The sequence below is a fragment of the Astatotilapia calliptera genome, chromosome 22, assembly GCF_900246225.1.
Source record: "Astatotilapia calliptera chromosome 22, fAstCal1.2, whole genome shotgun sequence".
NCBI lineage: Eukaryota > Metazoa > Chordata > Actinopteri > Cichliformes > Cichlidae > Astatotilapia > Astatotilapia calliptera.
In genome coordinates, this window is record NC_039322.1 from 20560611 (window position 1) to 20580692 (window position 20082).

At 42.6% G+C, this 20082-nt stretch overlaps 1 protein-coding gene across 5 annotated transcripts; it reads left to right on the top strand.

Annotated features, from left to right (window-relative positions):
• The first annotated feature begins 207 nt into the window (after positions 1 to 207).
• Positions 208 to 19931, top strand: LOC113014499 (cyclic AMP-responsive element-binding protein 5-like). Of its 5 annotated transcripts, none has more exons than XM_026156074.1 (11): positions 208 to 263; positions 2608 to 2674; positions 2995 to 3088; positions 4852 to 4961; positions 6269 to 6525; positions 11758 to 11884; positions 12148 to 12219; positions 16614 to 16994; positions 17081 to 17347; positions 17436 to 17544; positions 19064 to 19931. In XM_026156074.1, the coding sequence occupies exons 2-11, from the start codon at positions 2621 to 2623 to the stop codon at positions 19198 to 19200; spliced, it is 1608 nt and encodes a 535-aa protein (XP_026011859.1). In that variant the 5' UTR covers positions 208 to 263; positions 2608 to 2620; the 3' UTR covers positions 19201 to 19931. The 5 variants fall into 5 exon arrangements, with proteins under 5 accessions (XP_026011859.1, XP_026011862.1, XP_026011863.1 ...); XM_026156077.1 differs by having other exon boundaries at positions 19070 to 19931; XM_026156078.1 differs by lacking the exon at positions 19064 to 19931 and adding an exon at positions 18070 to 18960.
• The last annotated feature ends 151 nt before the right edge of the window (positions 19932 to 20082 follow it).

Sequence of the window (20082 nt, forward strand, 5' to 3'; positions counted from 1 at the left end):
CGGTGGGTCTGTCACTGACTCCGGTCCAGCACCACGCTGCTGCTATTGCTGCTGTTCCGTCCCGTCCCCCTCACCGTGTCGTAACCCCGCCCCTCTCAAGCCCTCTCTCCGTACGGGACCGCAATGATTTAGAAGTTCAGGAATCCCACGTGACGTCACCGGGAGGGTGATGTAATGCTTCTGTAAATAGAACGTATTGTAATCTCGCTCCAGTCCAACGTGGTTCCTCTCTGGAGCGCCGCTCGTCTACTCTCTACTTGTAGGTAAGTCTTTTACTTCCATTCACAAAACTTTCTAGCTCCGCGGCAACCGCTCTCCTGATACTGTGCCTTTATTATTATTTTTTTTATTTTTTTATTTTGACGGTTTAAAAAGAAAAAGGAAAGAAAAGTTGACGGCGGAACTTTTTAGCGAGGTGTCCCGGTGAAGTCTCATCACCCAGCGGAAAGGTTGAGCGCTCCTGTCTATTTGGGGTGTGTGACAGCACTCTCTGTACAGCTGTGCCGGGCTTGTTTATGAGTTGAACAGGTTCCTTTACGGTGCGGTAGGAGGAAAAGACAACTCACACACACAAACACACATAAACACACACACACAAATACCGGTCAAGTTCTTGAGACGCAGGCAGTGACCGTCCGGAGGACTTTTTGGTTAAGGACTGCGATTTAAATTGAGCAGAATGAGCTCCATGCCAGCTGCTGTCATGATTCATCCATCAGATACGGGGGACTTGAAGAAGTGTAGTGAGTAACTAAACCTGGCACCTTTTTAAAAATGATTTCTTTGATGCTTACAGGTGATATTAAAAGTTGTGCGTGTTTTTCTGTGAGTCATAGTAACCGAGTGTAAGTGTAGAACAATGACAGTTAAAAAATGAGGCGGGAAAACTTTTTTGTCAACGTAAATCCTGTCTTAAACTGACAGTATGTTGCCTGGTCTGTTGTTGAGTTCATCCGTTAAGGATGACGTCATTGCGCATTGAAGTGCCCGCTCTGACAGAAGGTTTTGCTGGAAATGTGCTGAGTCTGCTAATCTTGTACAAGAGCAGAAAGAGGGGGCAGAGGGGTTACAAACTGGATGCTGGGCTTTAAATTTTTACATTTGTCTGTAAAATGTGAGCTTGTGAAACACTTCGAGTACAGCTGACTGTGGCACGCTGTTACATACTGCTGATACATAAAACTACTAATAAACCTGCTTTCTGTATTAGCTGAGAATCAAAACCTTAAATACTTTGATCAATCTCCGATCTTGCTGGAATTCTGGTGTTGTGATCACCTAGTTACTGGTTTATTTTCAAGCACACAAGCACACGCACACCTATGAAGTCACCTCTACTTGCCTGGGGTTGGAAAATGGGGGCTGAGGCAGGTTCGAACCTGTCACGAGTAGGCCTGAAGTGCAGCCCTCCCTTCGCAGGCTTCCACCCTCATTCCTTCTCTCTTTCATTCATTGTGTCCTCCTCCTCCTGCTTTCCTCTCCCTCTCTCGATCACTGCCACTTGCCCTTTCCATTTTCCTCGCCATCAACCTAATGTCACTCTCCACCTCCCACCCGTCCTCTCACTCAAACACACACACACACACACACACACACACACACACACACACACACACACACACACACACACACACACACACACACACACACACACTTTCTTTCCACTTCTTATGGATGCCTTTACTTTTGCCCTCTCTTTCCCAACTCGTCTCTTCGGCTCTCAGTCTTTCCCATAACATCAGCACGCGCTTTGCTGTCTTCTCATTGCTCTCGGCTCACGCTTACACAAGGGGTGGGGGAGTTTGCAACCTGTGAATATGCTTCTCATAACCACCATCTCCTCCCACAGCAACACTGGTAACATTTGTTGACCCTTGTCACCTGTTGTCACCTGGCTGAGGATTTGAAGACCTTCTTACTTTGTGCTTCAACAGCAGTCTTCAAATAATTCACAATTGCTCCACATCGACGGCTTAATATCCTCGCAGCAGAGGCAACTGGGTCGGTTCTGGGTTGGCACTGCAAGCTGGTTTATTACTGTGACTCTCATAAGCATTTGTGTTGATAATTTTATCCCAGTGACTTGATGTAAGACATGGCGAGCACTTATCCTTTCATCACACCAGTATTATTAACTGATACCCCGATGAAAGCCTAATTGTAGCCTGAAACAATTGCACTATACTTAGTCCCCACTCCAAGTGAAAAGTAAAGCTCCCAATGCTGGAAGGCTTTGATGCCCTTCTTGTGTTTACGTGTAATTACTAATGAGTAATGAAAGGCTGGAAAAAAACATGGTTTGTACGCTATAGGGCTCGTCCTAATACCTAGTGTATGCTCTCACCCCCGTCCGTTGGCACCAAAGGGATCATTTTCGTCAACTTAATATTGTGTCTCAGGAAGAAACATCCATCATCTGTGGCAACTATCTCATTACACACGGCTTCCACAATAAAGGCACGATAATAGGTGAACAGTATGTGAATTATCCGTGTAAATACAAAACATAAAACAGGGAACCTCAGGCTGCCTGCTGGGTGAGCTCATCTGAGCTGTGATCTGAGACTGCAGGTAAATAAATTCTTCTCACTTCTTCTGTTTGTGCAGGCTTGTGTATGACATGAATGACAAACAGGACAGGCCTTATATGTGCGGCGCCCCGGGCTGCTCTCAGGTCAGTAGAATGCTATATACGTGTGGCATTACAAGGACTGTAATGGTCATTTAAAAAAAACCAAAAAAAAAAACCCAGGATGTCAGACCTAATCATCAATGAAATGAGTAACGATCAAGCTGTAGAATATAGGAGGAGTTTCTGATAAATACAAATGTTTCTGAAGTGATGAATAACCTAAAATACTTAACAGACTAAGAGCATCATGATGTCTTAGTCAGCTTAAGATGTAATCAGCTGCTTTAACTGAGAAAATCATCCCGCGTGTCACAGCTGCACGCATCCCTTCACATCTCTCTTCCTGTGTTGGTGTGCTGCAGCGCTTCCAGTTAGAGGAACATCTGATCATCCACAGGCACAAGCATGAGATGACCCTCAAGTTCCCCTCCATAAAGACAGATGCAGCATTCACAGGTAAGGAAGAAAATGAGCTTCTCTGAGATTTCATCCTAGTCTCCCAGTGACCGCATCTCCTGGCTGCACATGTCTGTGGTGAAACTTCCTCCTTTTCAAGATCAGTGCTTGATATATATTTTTTTTAAAAAGATGACGATATACTATACAGTATGAAGTCAGATAACCCACCAAAGCAAGCTTCCTTCCCTCAAACAGACTACAAATGGTCTCGTGTTGCAGCATGTACAGTATACTCCATCAGATTAGAGCCAAAACACAGATAACAGCACTTTGATTTAAAAACGTGGAGAGTAGGTGCACCGGTCTCTGCACGGCCCATGTAAAACACAGTATTTCACTGCTTCTAGAGCTCATGGTTTTAATTTAGCACAATTTAGCCATCATTTAAATGTATATTAATCATTACTGTGCTCTGTATTTACAACACAAATATTCATGAGGAGTGAAAATAAAATTCCAAAATTGTTTAATTGTTTCTAATTCAGTTCTATGCAACAGACTGATAATAGCAGCAAGACTGCTGAACCTTCTCCGATTGTTTTAAAAGCACTGATATTGTAAATTCATCCTCTTCCTATTTTTTTAAGGATGTTTTTTTCTACAAGAGGAAAGATAAAGATTCTTCCTGTTTCAAGATCTGCTAAGTCAGAGAAAATTTCCTTAGCTTGTTTTGTGTGTCTGTGTGTAGATTCAGTGTCCGGTCATGTGTTTCAATGGCAAAAATAAGAATTTAGGAAAGGTTTGCTCTTAAAAAAAGTAAGCATCTAACAACAGTTGACAATTTCACTCAGACTATATCAAACACATTTGCAGTGATTTCCAGGGAAACAAATGCCCCATTAAGATTAGTCCCATTGTGAACGGCTGTAAAATGCTGATTCTGCATCTAAATTAACTTTGCAAGCCTCACATTTCTGTGTTATGCACTACCTGCTCAGGCTACAGTAGTAGTATTAGTATCTTTAACATCAAAACAACCTCCAGACGATCATATAAACACAGTTTTTAAATATTGTGCTTCCACATTAACATTTCTGTGAATACATACTGACCATGAGCAGGAAGCAGTGGCTTGGCTGCTTGTAGAAAATATGAGTAAGTACGAGTCCCAATGCCAAAACAAGAAGAATTTCCACCTCATCTTCAGCCCGGACTAAAGCAACATATGAGCATAAGCTGGCTTTTGTGGTGGTGTAGGAATCAATGCAAAGCAGTACAACCAAAGTATTACCCCATCGCCAGTGGAAGCCGTGGTGCTGAGAAAAGTGTAGCCACACAAGAAAGGTGAAATCATAAAAGTCATGGAAGCCATGCTGCGATGTTTTGGCTTCATTTTTGTGACAATTTTGGAGGCGAACGTGGCTGTTGGTGTCAATGTTTTCCCCAAAGATTTGTCTGGATGTAAACAACGGCGCAAGATCTGGCCTCTGCAGACTCTCCCTCTGCACCTCCGTCCTGCAGCCTGTCACGCCTCCTGCAGGAACTCCCCTGTCAAAACAAAAACCCTCATGTGACCTCTGACCTCTATGTGTTTAGACGGCTCAGGGAGAGACAGACTGATGTTATCAGGCAGAGACGGAGAGCTCAGCTGAGAGGAGACTCGTTCCTCTTCTTCGCATGACGACCTGCACCACTGTTAATTTAGAAAGCAAAAAAAGCTTAAACTACAGTCTGTTTTGGCAAGTGCTTCAAATTTTTTTAAAAAGCAAATCCATTTTTTTTCCCTCTCTTTTGTTTCCATTTGGATGCAATGACTCTAGACCAGACTCCGACGCCGACACGATTTCTGCAGAACTGCGAAGAGGTTGGTCTCTTCAAGGAGATCGAGGAAGAATTTCTTCAAGCACAAGAGGAGGAAAACAAGAAGCAGGTAAGTCTGACAAGTTTTTTTATTATCATATTATTTTATTTCACTTAAAATAAACCATCAGTTCTAGTCTGATGTTAGCTGGAAAGAAGCAAGTATTAAGACATGATGCAGATCCGTCCCCCGGTGCTGCTGAGAGTTTATGTTTTGAGTGACACTTGTTTGTGAGGGAGTCAGGCCCGGTCAGACAGCTGCAGATATCTGACCTGCTGCAGGAAAGACACACCGAGCGATCACATTCTACCCTGTAAATTAAACAGCTAGTCGTCACACTCAGAGACAACTAAACAAGTGCACACACTCTCATCGCTGTCACCACAGGCATTATAAAAGAGAAATGTGGCACTCAAAGCAATTAAATCAAAATATTTGGGACAATTTTGAAAGAGCATGTATAGAGAGTGGTAGTATGACTACCAGGGGGAAAAAAGCTTTTTAAAGCTTGATTTTGGAGGCAAAGACAGTTCAATTCATTGTTATTTATATGGCACCTAATCACAGCATCACTCACCTCAAGACTTTAATGTAAAGGCTCTACAATACTAGAGCAAAAAAACCCAAATTAGATGATCTCCAATGAGCAAGCACTTGGTGACAGTGGGAGGGAAAACACACACTTGGAAACCTCTAGCAGAACTAAGTTCAGAGGGGGGCAGATAGGGGGTGGCTGAGGGGAGGGGAGGGAGACAGGACAAAAGACGTGCTGTGGAAGAGAGCCAGAGATTAATAATAACCAATGATTTAATGCACAGTGGTGTATAAACACGTAGTGACTGAAGAAACACTCAGTGCATCATGAGAGGGTCACCTGATCCAGCCCTAACTATATATTTTATCAAAAAGGAAAGTTTAAGCCTAATCTTAAAGATAGGAGCTTGTTGCACGGAAGAGGGGCCTGAAAGCTGAAGGCTCTTCCTCCCATTCTACTTTCAAGTACCCTAGGAACCATAAGTAAACGAGCAGTCTGAGACCAAAGTGCTCTATTGGGATGATATGGTATTATGAGGTCTTTAAGATATGGTGGGGACTGATAGACAGAAACCTTTTAAGTGATTTGACACATTTGACAGGTGAGTGTATATAAGCAATATTAATCTCCCTGTGAACAATGAAATTAAAGTTAATATAGGTAATGCTTAAAAAAACTGCTCTGCCGCATCTCATGATGGCTGCCATGTGTCTGCGTTAGTGTCTAAAAGGACTTTGACTGGCACTGTAATCTCTGATCGTAAAAGACTTCAATCATTTACTGCCCCACAAGTTTACAATGGTCTCAGCTGTTTGTCTTTTTTTTTTTATTCTTTCCACAGTCGCTTTCTCATAATGGGCCCTCCTGTATGAGCCAGCACCAGCTCAAACCCCAACATCAGCTCCAGCACCCACCCCAGCCTCAGCACCCACATCCCCAACCACCGCTGCATCATCCCCAGACTCATGCACTGCATCATCCCCAGACACATGGCCCCATGATGGCCCCTAGCTGCAGCCTGGCCGCCCAGCAAGCCCTGTCCTCCTCCCAGTCTGGATCAGTCATCACCCAGGCTACCTCCACCCTAACACACTCCGAGTAAGTTCACACAGACGCACACACACACATTTACCTACAGGCATCGAAACACATATATGTGTATCTTACATTTTCCCTACATCGCACACGCAAACACATTTCCTTTTCTCATTCTTTCTTTTTCCTCCTGTTATGGACGCATTATAAATCATTCCGCCGCTCACAAGCTGGCGTTTCCGCTGCATAATTCATCACTTCATTAATGAAGTGAGAGGAAGAAGCAGGAAAAAAATTATACGTCAGTTTAGTGAGAGAATTAAGTAACTCCAAAAGTGATGAAGAACCACTGCATAAAAAGCCACTCAGTCCCTTAGACGCTACCCACCCCACCATGCAGCTACTGTCTCTGTTACATGTCTGCAAAGACTCAGAACCAGACCGGAGTCTCTCAGCGCCTGGGCAGCTTCCTTGGCTCCCTGGTTATCACCCAGTTCTACAGACAGATTAGAGGAGTTCCTGTCTTTCATCTGACCAGCTCCCTGCAGCTGCTCCCACTCCTCCTAAAAGGCCGGCTATGAATTTGTGAAACCTAGTAAACAGTCCGCCCTCACAAGTTCTCATAATACACACATACAGGGTTCATTATGTATTCTGCTCTTCATTATGCTGTATATTTACAGCATTCTGTTTGATAAGGAAAAAAAGGTGTTTTCAAGTACTTATTTAATTGTTTACTGACTAATATTACTTGCAACTTTAGGTAATACAAGTAATTTTCATCTCTAATTTCATAAAGAAAAACGAACTCATGCCTGCCACAGCAACATAATTAAATAATTTCACTTGTTTATAATAACGTGTATATCAGGTTACCTTAAAAATGAAACTTAAAAAAACTGAACATTAAACTGTTTATGTGTAACTTTTTATTTAAAAAAATTTCACATATGTCTTTGTCTGCCTCTTAAAATGTTTTTCAGCTAATACAAGAAATCTACCCTTTTCAGTCAGCTTTAATCACTAACAGAAACAGTGTACCTCATATTCTGGGCAATAAGCACAACATGAAGCCTACAGCTTTATTGGGACTAAAGCATTTCACAGTTAGGCCGGTGGATTATCCAGATTAACTCTATGAATGTTTCTAGACAGAGAAAATGCTGTTGTTTGTTTTTTCAGTGTAAACTTTAATTGCTTTAACCTCTAAGCTGTGGTGCTTTAAAATAGGAAAAACTGGAATGAGAAAATGTTTGAAAGGCATCAGCCTCTAGTTTCTAAACATTTGCCAGTTTAGAATGTGGAGGACCAAAACCTAACCCTAACCTTACTCCTAATCCTGTAATAATAATAATGATAATAATAATAAGCATTTTTGGGCCTGTTTGTCTTTATTCTTGTGCCATCAGCCCACCTATAAATACACCTGTACGGGCCTAGGCACACTCACATATTTCTACAAGTTGGAACCATTTTACATTTGCTTGAGAAGATTTTGACTTTTATAGTTTTTCTTTTTTTAGTGTAACATTTTCTCTACCAGTCCTAGTTATTACAGCAATGTCATTTTTGCATTTATGACTATTTTAAGGCTTTATTAATTCACGGGAGAGCAGATGTATGATATTCTGAGATCAAACTGGACACGTTGTGATTAAAAAAAGATTTTTTTGTGTGTTTTCTGGGGTTTAGTTATGCTAAATATAGTAAATAGCGATTCCCGCCCAAATGTCAATCTTACATAAAAGTGCCATAAATATTTTGAGCGACAGCTAAAATCACTTTCAACAAGTAAAACCTGCATTCAGGTGCCAGATCTTATGAATAAAAACAGACTACAAGCATCTTACATGGTCAGTTACAGAGTGGCTAAAAACAACAAACCCCACACTGTTGTGGAGGACCTCATTCTCCCTGCTGCTTTAGATATGGTAGGGACAATGTTGGGGGAAAAGGCAAAAAAGACGATACAGTCCATTCCATCATCAAACAATACTGTCTTACGGCGCATCAATGCAATGTCAGAAAATGTTTTACAGCAGCTACTTCTGCGCATACGCCACAGTGAATGTTATGCAATACAGCTAGATGAGTCCACGGATGTGGCTGGCCTGGCGCATCTTCTCGTATATGTGCGCTACATTCATGAAGGAACCATCAAGGAGGACATGCTGTTCTGTAAACCGCTGGAACAAAGGACAACTGCCGCAGATATTTTTCAAAAGCTGGACACATTCATGAACACACATGGACTCGTGTGGGACAGATGTGTTGGCATCTGTACTGATGGCGCACGGGCCATGACTGGGAGACACGGAGGTGTGGTTTCGCGTGTGCAAGCAGTCGCGCCAGATGCCTCCTGGGTACACTGCAGCATCCACCGAGAGGCTCTTGCTGCAAAGGGAATACCTGTCCGTTTGAAACATGTTTTGGACACTAGTGTAAAAATGGTTAACTTTGTGAAAGCCAGGCCGCTGAACTCCCGCTTATTTGCTGCGTTGTGCAATGAGATGGGCAGCGAGCATGAGACATTATTACTCCACACAGAGGTTCGCTGGCTATCTAGAGGGAAAGTGCTGACCCGTTTCTTTGAGTTGAGGGATGAACTTAAAGTTTTCTTCAGTAACCATCCCTTTGAGCTGTCTGAACATTTGCATGATGAAGAGTACCTTACCTGCCTGGCTTATCTGTGTGATATATTTTCTCGTCTGAACGAGCTCAATCTCGGATTACAAGGCGTTTCTGCAACTATATTCAATGTTCAAGATAAAGTTGAGGCCATGATAAAGAAGTTAAACCTTTGGAAGAACTGCTTGGATACAAACAACACTGAAGTCTTTCCTGTGCTGCATGATTTTCTGTGCTCTAATGATCTCACACTATCTAAAAGTGTAAAGCGCGAATGTAACGTGCACCTTGAGGAGCTGGCGGTGCAGTTACGCCGATACTTCCCAGAGACGGACGGCTCAAATGATTGGATACGTCACCCGTTCACCGCCGTGCCTACTTCGTTATCACCGTCTGACCAGGAGAGCCTAATTGAAATCGCCACAGATGGATCTCTAAAAGTTGAACACGCTCAAAAGAACCTGGCGGATTTCTGGATAGGGCTGCGCACTGAACAGCCCGCGCTGGCTAAGCGCGCTGTCAAGACTCTGATGCCTTTCGCCACCACATACTTATGCGAAAAGGGATTTTCTGCTTTAACAAACATGAAAACAAAATACAGAGCAAGACTTTGTGTGGAAAACGATTTAAGACTCAGCCTTTCCCAAATTGAGCCAAACATTGAAGAGCTGTGTGCCTCTGCTCAAGCACATCCATCACATTAAATAAAGTTCTGTTTAATGAAAGTTCATGGCCTTTATGCTCTCGACAAAAAAGTGAATTCTAATAAATCCTTTGATACACTGCTAGTATTAAGTAGTAAAGTTTGTTATTAAAACTCTGTCATTACTAAAAAATATTGATAAATTCATTTGGTGGTGAGAAATAATCGACTGTGCAGTATTTATCTTTATGCATGCGATATTGCAATGTATTTATAGACACTAATTAAGAGTCGTTCGTAGTAGGGGGTATGCGGCTGAGGGTGACATGTCTCAAGGGGTACGTGGCTGGAAAAAGTTTGGGAAGCACTGCTGTAGACAAACAAAAGGCTGTCAAATCTGTTGTTGATTAGATGAATCAAGGTGCCACAAGTGAGTCAGTGACATAATTAGCTCCAAACATCTGTCCAGGCTCAGACAGGACGTGACAGGACAGTGGGGAGCGAGCTGACAGTCATTTATGGCAGCATTAATCAGTGCTAGCTGAATCCAGACAGCATGTTAGTCAGTGAAACCCGCTAAGAGTTACTAAGTGAACTCTGGATCGGGCATCTGGCTGTTTCCCCAAGTGTTTACCACCGGTTTCCATAGTGACCTGGTCTGAATGTCTGGCTGCTGGCCTGGTAGAACTGTTGTGGTTATGTTAGGAAATGCTGTTTTGGTTTGTCTGCGCTTTGTTGTATTCTAAAAGGGTCGCATACCCTCAGATTCGGCGATGACATCATTGATGATGACCTCAGCGTGGCCATGCAGGCCCACGCTGTCCGACTGGCAAAGAGCCAGAGGGGTTAGGTCAGCACATGGCACCCTGGGTCTCTGGATCCCCCCCGCGCTGATCTGCAGGCTTTCCACCTCCCTCTCGGGCTGTCATTTTTCTCCACGTCTTTCTTTTCTTTCCATTTTTTTTAAACTTCATCACTCTTTCTCTTGTCAGCGCTTTACCTCAAAACTCTGTTTACAGCTCTCTCCTGGCATACAATAACACATCAGTGCTTTTTGATCACATTGGAGTGTTTAAGGGCTCTCAGAGACTCCTCAGTAACATTTGTTTCTAGTGGTTGGCGGCTTTGATTTGCCAACTTGCCAATGTTTTGACACATCTGCCTTTGAGACTTCTCCGCCATCCCAAAACAATGAGGCTCAGTGGAATTTAGGTTGTGCTACTCCCCATGTCAAAAAAGTTCAACAGCAACATCTTTGCCTAGAGAACTTAATATTCTGGACAATAAGCAGAACACCCTGTCAACAGTTTCGTAAGGGACTATTTCCTCCGTAGAAAGTAGTTCCAGTAAAATCTGTTAAATGTATGAAATAAACAGGATGACTGAAATGCTGCTTCTAGAAAGATATACTCCTGCTTTACTTTAGGAAACTGTGCCAACTCGTTGCTCAGACGAAGGTAAGCCTGCCAGCTAAAATCACTTATCTTTTCCTTTTGAAAAAATATTTGAAGTAAGTAGTAGAAATCAAACATGATGTTAGTTCAGCCAAGTTACCCTCACCTGCAGTGGTAGCAGATCAGCTGATCTCAGTGCTAGCCTACATCATCAGCTGATGGCTCAGCTGATACCCTTGTAAACAGTGGGAGGGCTATTTTAGCTGCTGTAGCACATCTGCAAGCCACTTTGCAACCCACCTCTTCCCTAGCTCAGTGGCATATCTGTTGCCACTGTTACCAGCTCTGTTTTGTGTGAAGGTCCTACACATTAAAGTGCAGGGAGGTCCCAGAACAGCGCCATTCTGCTGGCTTTGTATACATTTTTTGTTTGTAGATTTGGATACAGCTTCCCCTAAAAATAAGACGATATGACCATTCTCACATCTCACCTCCATCTGCCATTAAGACCCAGCTATAAATGTTTCAACTTGCACCTCTTACTGAACCTGGTTTTATGAAACTTTGGCTGTGGACGGCTCTCTAGCATGACCCGTCTCTATCGCTCTCTCCCTCTTCGGCTCACCACAGGCCGGTTCCCGGGCCGCTGTCGTGCCTCCTTCACATGCGGAACAGACACAGGCAGCCGCTGCCAGCCTCCTTACCTGGCACCCTGCCAGACCCCGCCATGCAAGGGGCATCTGCTCAGCACATGACTGTAAGTATGGAAGGGGATGGTGTTTGTCATGTTCAGACTCCCACACATTCAAACACGCATGCCTGATGATTTATAGATGCAGGTATAGTGGACCCATGACAGGAAAATTCACTTTTGTGGATAAATTAATCAAAATGTCAAAACTCCAGATGGATGTGACCTTTGGGGGAACTCTTCATACTTGAGGTTTATGTGGATACAAGCTGCTGCTTCCCTTTGTCACAGCTGAAAGATTCTTTTTGTGTCTACTGTTTCTTCTTCAGATGGAGAAGCAGATGTCTTGTGCAATGGGTATACCGGCTCCTGTACACAACCCCTCCTGTTCTTCACCCCAGGTAGGTGATCATCAGTCAGTCTGACTACCTTTTTCCACTATTTCCATTATTGGAGCTAATAACATTATATTAGCATTACACTAATAATGCATTACACCACAGCTGTTTATGAAGAGTGGATTTCTGCATGTTTCATCAACTCCCAGCATATTATATCTTATCCTAACGTTTTGGTTGTCTGTGGTTCAGGAGGCAGAGTGAGGTTGAGTGAGGTAAGCTAACAATTGAAAGGTTGGAGGTTCAATCCCAGTCTGCACTTTGAATCTTTCTGTGGCAGGATTCTGAACCCTGCTGCACTCGGTGTGTTTTATTGTTAGACAAAGCACTTAGGTGTAAACTAAAGTGCTATATGAATGACTGATTGGGTGACTGAGGCTTATAGTAAGCTCAGTTAGAACAGAGATGTCCATTATATATACCCTTTACCATCCTGCTCCAGCTCATAACACTGTGTATCATCATCACTCAGAACATCCGGTGCAATATTACTAAAGTCTGTAAAGTAGGAGTGTGTTTGTGTGTGTATAATAACTTATACTGATCTCATATTCTGATATCTTTATATTGATATATATGTATTTGAATATATTTTTGTCTTAACTATATGCACCACTCAGAGAGTTGCTCCAAATTTGGTTGTACACCTGTAGAATGACAAATAGTCGCGTTCTATTCTAATCTGTTCTATAATGGCTCAAAATGTGGGTGATTTTTCAATAAAGACAAATTCATAGTGTTATGTAACACTTAAAAAAAAGACACCCGGCCTCACCTTCTGCCTTTGCCATAGTCCTTTCTAATCAGCACAGACAGGAAATAGAATGTAACTCTACCCCCAAACACACACACACACACACATTGGACCACAGGAAGTCACAATCTACATGCTCCCCCGTGGCTTTCTCAGTTGTTTTATTTCCCTTGCGTCAACAAGCGTGCGATCTTTTCGCTTGTAAATTTTACATATCCTCTTTTCACCTGCATCTGGAATTAATAGTTAAAAATATTTTGCTATCAAAAGCTACTTCAAATGGGAAAACTGTGAAATAGCCCCACACACACAAACACACACACAGGCATGGACGCAGGTTGTGGCTTCTTGTGGAGGAGCTCGCATACAGAGTGGCAACTGAAAAGTGGTTTCAGATTGCGGAGCCACTCAGGTGGCAAGTTTACTTCTGACCCTCTTTTCTTACACTCTCTCACACACACGCACACATACATAAAAGGGTACCCGATGACCCAACACATTCTTACCTTACCTTAGCTTTTATTACTGAAGCAACTCCTTACTTTAAACCTTAATCCTGATGCAGAATCTTAACCCTCAAACAACACTTTGACTTTTTGTCAGGTTTGTAACACTCACCAAGATGCAACACATTTGTTCCACAAATGTCCTCAGTGGATGCAAAGAGGTGGAGTGAGTCATCTACATATTGGTTTGTCAGTGGTTCAGTCCGGGATACTTACCCCCCCCCCGGTGCACCTACTGTGAGTGTATGTGTTGTAGGTAACGTTCCTAAAGTACACAGAATAAAGTGCTGCATGAATGTGTGTGTGTGAGCAGGTGAATGAGTCTTGTAGTATAAATCTAAGGAATTATATTGGTCCTCGGAAAGGTTTTTCTTTTTCGAAACAGGCCTCCGCTTATTTAAAACATCAGAAAGTGTGTTAACGTGCCTCTGTTGTACAGTAACGCTACACTCAGCTCAAGTGGAAAAGTAAACATTTGACAAGTGGATCAGTGTTTCATGTACAGTTTTGTGTCTTCATTCACTGATCCCTTCAGACAGAAATATCAACGTGGTGTGTCATCCAAGCCAAGGAGACCCATGATGTAATCGCCGGCCTCAGTGTCAGGGTGTTTCTATCTAGTAAACACAACTGAAGGACTCGTGTCCCGCTCTATTTAGTGTGTGTGTGTGGCTGTGCGTGTGTGTATGACTGGCAGCCTGGCTGGCTGGTAAAGCTGGCACAGACAGCTCAATGACCTCATCCTTGGCACCAGTTAAATGTGCTCTCTTTTTACTTCACTGAATGGTGAAGAGAGAGAGAGAGCGAGAGAGAGAGAAATCTGCTTCTTCTCTTAAAGAAATATTGTGTAACAGGGAGCAGATAACAGTATTGCCAGGGAGGGACTGGAATGGGGGGGGTGATGTCATGCTCCAAACATGACCTCTCCCTCTCTTGCTTTTCTCTGCTGAGTGTTGGAGAAAGGTGAGATGAGGTTTAATTTAGCTCGTACAGTCTGTTTAGTCAGATGATACACGGGAATGATAAAGTGTGAAGGTATCAAGCTGCAGACGGCAGCATTTATTGGAACACGTTATCCCTCTCATCAACAGTTGTCTTCGCAGTTGCGGACGCTGAGGAGAAGTGGCGAGGATGGAAAAGAAGGAGGGTTTGACCCGCAGATATTGTTTGCATCGAGGTGCAGGACGCGGCTTGAAGTGGCCCGTTGCTTCAAAGAGAACCTGCTGTTACTAATTTAGCAGGCGTTAAGGATAAACCATAGACTGAACACTATGACTCAAGTCTTTTGACTGTAGCCACATTTTTTTTTTTAGTTTGGAGTCTAAAGTTACCATATTTGGGGAAAGAAAGTTGAGTTCTTAGAAGGCTGTATCCATACACTGTATGGGTGAACTGCACAGCCACAGATGGCCGCTAATTAGTAATTTTCTTGCTATGATATATAAAATGAAATGTAGGAATTTCAGGCCAGTAGTGGAAAGAAAAAAAGCTGTCTCACTTGACCTTTGTAAACATTTTCCATTTGAGTTTATAGACTCAGTTTATGCGCCATACAGATAATAAAAAAATGAGGTCTGCTTCATAAATCTTGATCATGCTATGGTTCAAAAGACCACATTGGCTATTGAGCTGACAATCACAAGTCAGTAGCCAATAGTCAGACCTGCCCCTCTCTTTCACGTCCATTCTTCACAAGCAAAACACCGTCGCCAGCTTGAGGCTTCAAAGCGGGACCTCAAAGCAGTGCGTGACGTCAGGGCAGCTACGTCCATCTTTTATACTGTCTGTGGTTCTTATCTACCTCAGATATTATGATGTCATCATATTGCCTAGCAGCTACACATCCAAAGGGCTAAAATTATCAACTTGTAGTGTTTATCCACTGATAACACCTGATAAAGGCATTGTATCATTTTAATTTCACAGACGCATTATTATTTTTTTCCATGCACTAGTACTAATAAAATACTAAAAGAAACCCTCACGCAACAAAGTGGAAACAGTCACTTGCTGAATTGCTCGTTTGTGCCGTAAGCCACACAACAATTGATAATTCCATTAAAAATGCTCAGTCCAGAGGTCCAGTTCAATGACTGGCCAAAACTGGCCACTGTCAAACTTTAAAAGTGTAATTAGAAGAATGACAAAGAAATGAAACTGCAATACAATTTCTATTAGGGGAGTATTCACAGAGACCAAAACCATTCTTTCAGAAGAGTTTAATCTTGCTTTTTAATGCTGTTAAGTTGGGCGTTTTAACATAGTCATCTTTCCTTTTTGACAAAGCATATAGTCAAGGCTGGATCAGGTCACGCTGAATCCTCCTTTAGTTTCACTGCAATAGCTCTAGGCTGCTGGGAACTTCCCAAGTGTTTCTTCTTCACCGTTCCTATGTGTTTTCACACACTCTGCATTGAATCGTGAGCTATTATTCATCTCTGGTTCTCCTCCAAAGTGTGGTTTTGTCCTGTCTTCCTCCCCTTGCCCCCAACTGGTCACAGTAGATGGCCGCTCCTCCCCGAGTCTGTTTCTGCTGGAGGTTTCTTCCTGTTAAAAGGGAGTTTTTCATTCTCACTGTCACCGAAGTGCTTGCTCATAGGTCATCTGATTGTTGGGGTTTTCTCTGTTTTCTTTGAATTATTCTAGGGTTTTTAACTTACATTATAAAGCACCTTGAGGCGACTGTTGTTGGGATTTGGTGCTATATAAATACAGTTGAACTGAAATGAACAGTTGTCTGTTGGGATTGTCTCACTGTGCAAGCCAGCCTCGTGTGGTCATTTGAGGAACTGCAGTTTTATGGCCTTTCTGTGTGGTTATAGGGCTTCTGAGCATTCTCTAACATATTGACCATGAAAGGGGTAAATAAATATCTTTATAATCCAACATGAAAAAGAAAAGGAAAGTCTTCCTCAGTTGAATTCACGTTAATTGTTTGTATTTTCTTAATCTGGTTACTAGTATATACTTATTATCCTCTGAACATAGTTCAGAGGCTGATATCAGAGTGGATAGTGGTTAGATCTCTTCAGATTTCTAAATCATTGCACATAGAAGTGATAATAATTTAACTTTTTAATAGCATCACATGATTAATTAACTTGTTCTTTTTTTGTTTATTATCTATTTCGGCTCAGAGATCCAAGCAGACATTGGGCCACCATTATCAACAGCACCACCCAGGAATGATCACCATCAGTAACAATGTGCCACCCATGGGCCACATGATAGAGATGATGCCACAGCGTCACCAGACACCTCCACTACAACAACAACAACCACAACAGCAGCACCACCATCATCATCATCCTCAGCCTCATCCCTCACAGCTTCCGCCTGTGCCTCTTACCTACCAACAGCGGTGCCATGCTCCCCACCCACAGCATCTTGGAAGCACCCAGAGCCACCAGCTGCACCAGGCAGGGAATTTACCACCTCACGCTCAGGCTCACCAATCACCGCCTTCACATTTACACCCAGGCTCACCGCCTGCACCTCCACTGTCTGCTCCTGCGCAGGTATAATGCTTTATATTTAACGATGGCTGGGTTTTTTGTGCATTCAAGCACAGTTACTTGAAAAAGTTGTTGTTTTTGTTCTGCAGTTATCACCAGTTGCACAGCAGATGCAGCCTTCCCAGCCATCTCACACTCATGCAGTGCAGGCAGGCGGTAGCTGCAGCGGAGGTGGTGTAGGAGGAAGCGGAAACCGTCGAAGGAGGACAGTAGAGCAGGACCCCGACGAGCGAAGGCAGAAGTTTCTGGAACGTAACCGGGCCGCAGCCACCCGCTGCCGACAGAAGAGGAAGCTGTGGGTGTCATCACTGGAGAAGAAAGCTGAAGAGCTGACGCACACAAACCTTCAGCTACAGGTGGGATGTGCTCTGAGCACAAGACACACTCACATCAACACAACCTACACTTCGAGAGTGCTTACCATTTCACTGTGTTTGCTTCCAGAACGAGGTGACGTCACTGAAGTCGGAGGTGGGTCAGCTGAAGCAGATTCTGCTCACCCACAAGGACTGTCCTGTCACTGCTCGGCAGAGGGAGGCACAGGGGTACCCCAGTGAGTAAAACCCCCCTTCCCTGTAACCCTGTGTAGAAATCTCACCAGCTTTTCCAGATGCCTGACACCAGTCATCTCCATCCACCACTGAGGGTGTAATTCACACATTAAACCTTGTGTACCCACAATTACACATGCACTCGCTATTACACAGGGGGTTCTTAAACTTCTCGAGGCCAAGAACCCCTAAGAGGGGAGAAAATGTCCTAAGAAACCCCTCATATTTTCTGATTTAAATGCAGCTTTACCTGCTGACTTAATATAGATAATAATTAAAGCTACTTGCTAGCCCGTATGTCAAAAAGACAAGAAGCCGAACAGCTGGAATGGTTAATTACACCCTGAGAAAAGTGTGTGATAGCTGATGATAGACTGACGTGATGTGTCACAATCACATCTGATGGCGAGCTTCTGTCAGCCCAAAGATAACACAGGCAGGAGTAAATGTCCCCATCTGTAAATATGCACTTTTTATTATAAAATTATTTTTTTGCAAATTATTTGCCCTTTGACTTTTGGATGCAGACACCTGGTGCTCCCACTTTGAGAACCACTGCTCTACACACCGAGGACCTTAAAGTGGACCTATTATGCTTTCTCCTATTTTCTGTCATATATACGCACTGTTATTAAAATTGGTACCAGTTTTTTATGTATGTACATGTGAGCAAAGAATTTGTTTTTTCCTCATGGACATGGATGTGTATGATGTCAAGAGAGGGGATATCCTTATGTGGTTATGTCAGGTATGCAGCCATGGCTGTGAGCACAGAAACCCCACCCAACCTGCTTTTCAAACCTTCTGTTCTGGGCACAACAGTTGTTTCAGAAAGCTGACTAAAAAGGGGAGGGAGACGAAGGGACAAACAGGAATTATCATGAAAAATGAGCATAATAGGTCCACTTTAAACTGTGTCTTAAAGTGCTAAACAAACAGCACAAAAGAGTAAAGTAACTCTTGCTTTAAACCCCGCTGTGTCCAAAAAAATTAGCAATGCACTTTTGAAGAGATCAGGGGGAAAAAAGCACTGCACTCTTGATTTAATTTAAAGGAATATCAAGTTTGTCCTTCTGTTTTAATGAACCACACCGCAATGGTATTTGAGATAACTTGTAGTACCATGCTACTAGCATTGTTTTGCCTTGCATGAAGCTAGCAGGGAACAAGTTGCCTTTCTTGCACTCCACAGGCGGCTTCAAGTTTATGTCAAACAGTGACTGAAACTGACCTGTAACGAAAGATATTTAAAAAGTGAAACGCTGTGGCCTAAGCAGACAAAGACGTATGTGTCAAGAGTTTCTTAGAACAAAGAGAGATGCAATATTGGCACATTTCATATTCATATATTTCTACTGTTCTTTATACATGTATGTACAGTATTCAATTGTTAAAATAAAGGAGCTATTTTCATTTAATCTCAAATGCCGTGGCTTTTTATTTGATGCCTACAATCTCCAACACCAAAAAGCAGAGAGTCAGAACTTTATAAGTGACTTTGACAGCTGTCTCTATGTCCAGCTGCAGGGGTGAGCCCTGGAAGAAGTCCCACCCCTGCAGGTCCTGGGTTTGATCTGCAAGCCATCCAACATAACAGCATCTCCACTTCCTCGACGTCTGGAGGCGATTCGGGCCACGACCTCCAGCCCGGACACTAGCCTGCAACGTATAGGTGAAATCCCAAACTGGATAGGATTGGGATTTTATAAATCCATGTGAACGCTTGAGGTATTTTTCAACACGATCAGCAGATTTTCTGTGAGAAGATCAGAAACACTTACTGAGAGAGAGAGAGATCTGTCGCTTCATTTCTCCAAACAGGTGCATAAAATGCACTTTCTGAAAGCCTTGTTAAAACTGTGATGGCAACTGGATCCTGTGCTTATTCAGATAATGTCTGTTTTCTTTTGACATGAGCCTAACGTTGCCTCCTACCTACTCGCTATGACACATCTTTTTAGTATCATTCTCTGGCATATCTTGCACTAATTCAGAAAAAGAGACTATAACTTTTTTTGGTTTGTTTTAATTGGGCAGCTCCAAGTGCACCTTTTTCCATTTTTGAGCAGAGGCAGCTTACCTTAAATAACACAACAAAGTTTTTGTTGTTTTGGGTGTTTTTTCTACAGGTAATTCAAATTATAAGATAAATATTTTATCCTAAAATTTCCCATTTCATTGATTTGTAAATATTAGTTAATTAAACCTGCAACTGTGTTGGAAAGCTACTGAAAACAGTATTTTCTTTAAGGCACTTTTTTGTGACTGCCTTGAGTCACTGAGTAATTATAAACTACACTTCATGTCTCAGTCCCTGCTAGTTTAATTAAATTTACACAGAAGTTACACTTTTTGTACTGTAAAGACGCTGACAATCGCTGTAAACCTAATGCAAAAATTAAAAAAAAATATTATTCTGGTATCTTTTTGTGAATCATTGAAATGTGTTTTTACAACGTCAGATCAGATTCATATTTGTTTGCCTTTAATTTTGGTCAGCTGGTGGCTGTGAGCAGTGAGACTGTGGTTCTGTACTTGTG

Excerpts from the sequence above, each read along its gene's own strand:
- LOC113014499 (XM_026156074.1), top strand. The coding sequence starts at position 2,621 with ATGAATGACAAACAGGACAGGCCTTATATGTGCGGCGCCCCGGGCTGC. Across the intron at positions 4,962-6,268 it reads AGGAGGAAAACAAGAAGCAG|TCGCTTTCTCATAATGGGCC; the intron begins GTAAGTCTGACA and ends TTCTTTCCACAG. Across the intron at positions 12,220-16,613 it reads CCTCCTGTTCTTCACCCCAG|AGATCCAAGCAGACATTGGG; the intron begins GTAGGTGATCAT and ends ATTTCGGCTCAG.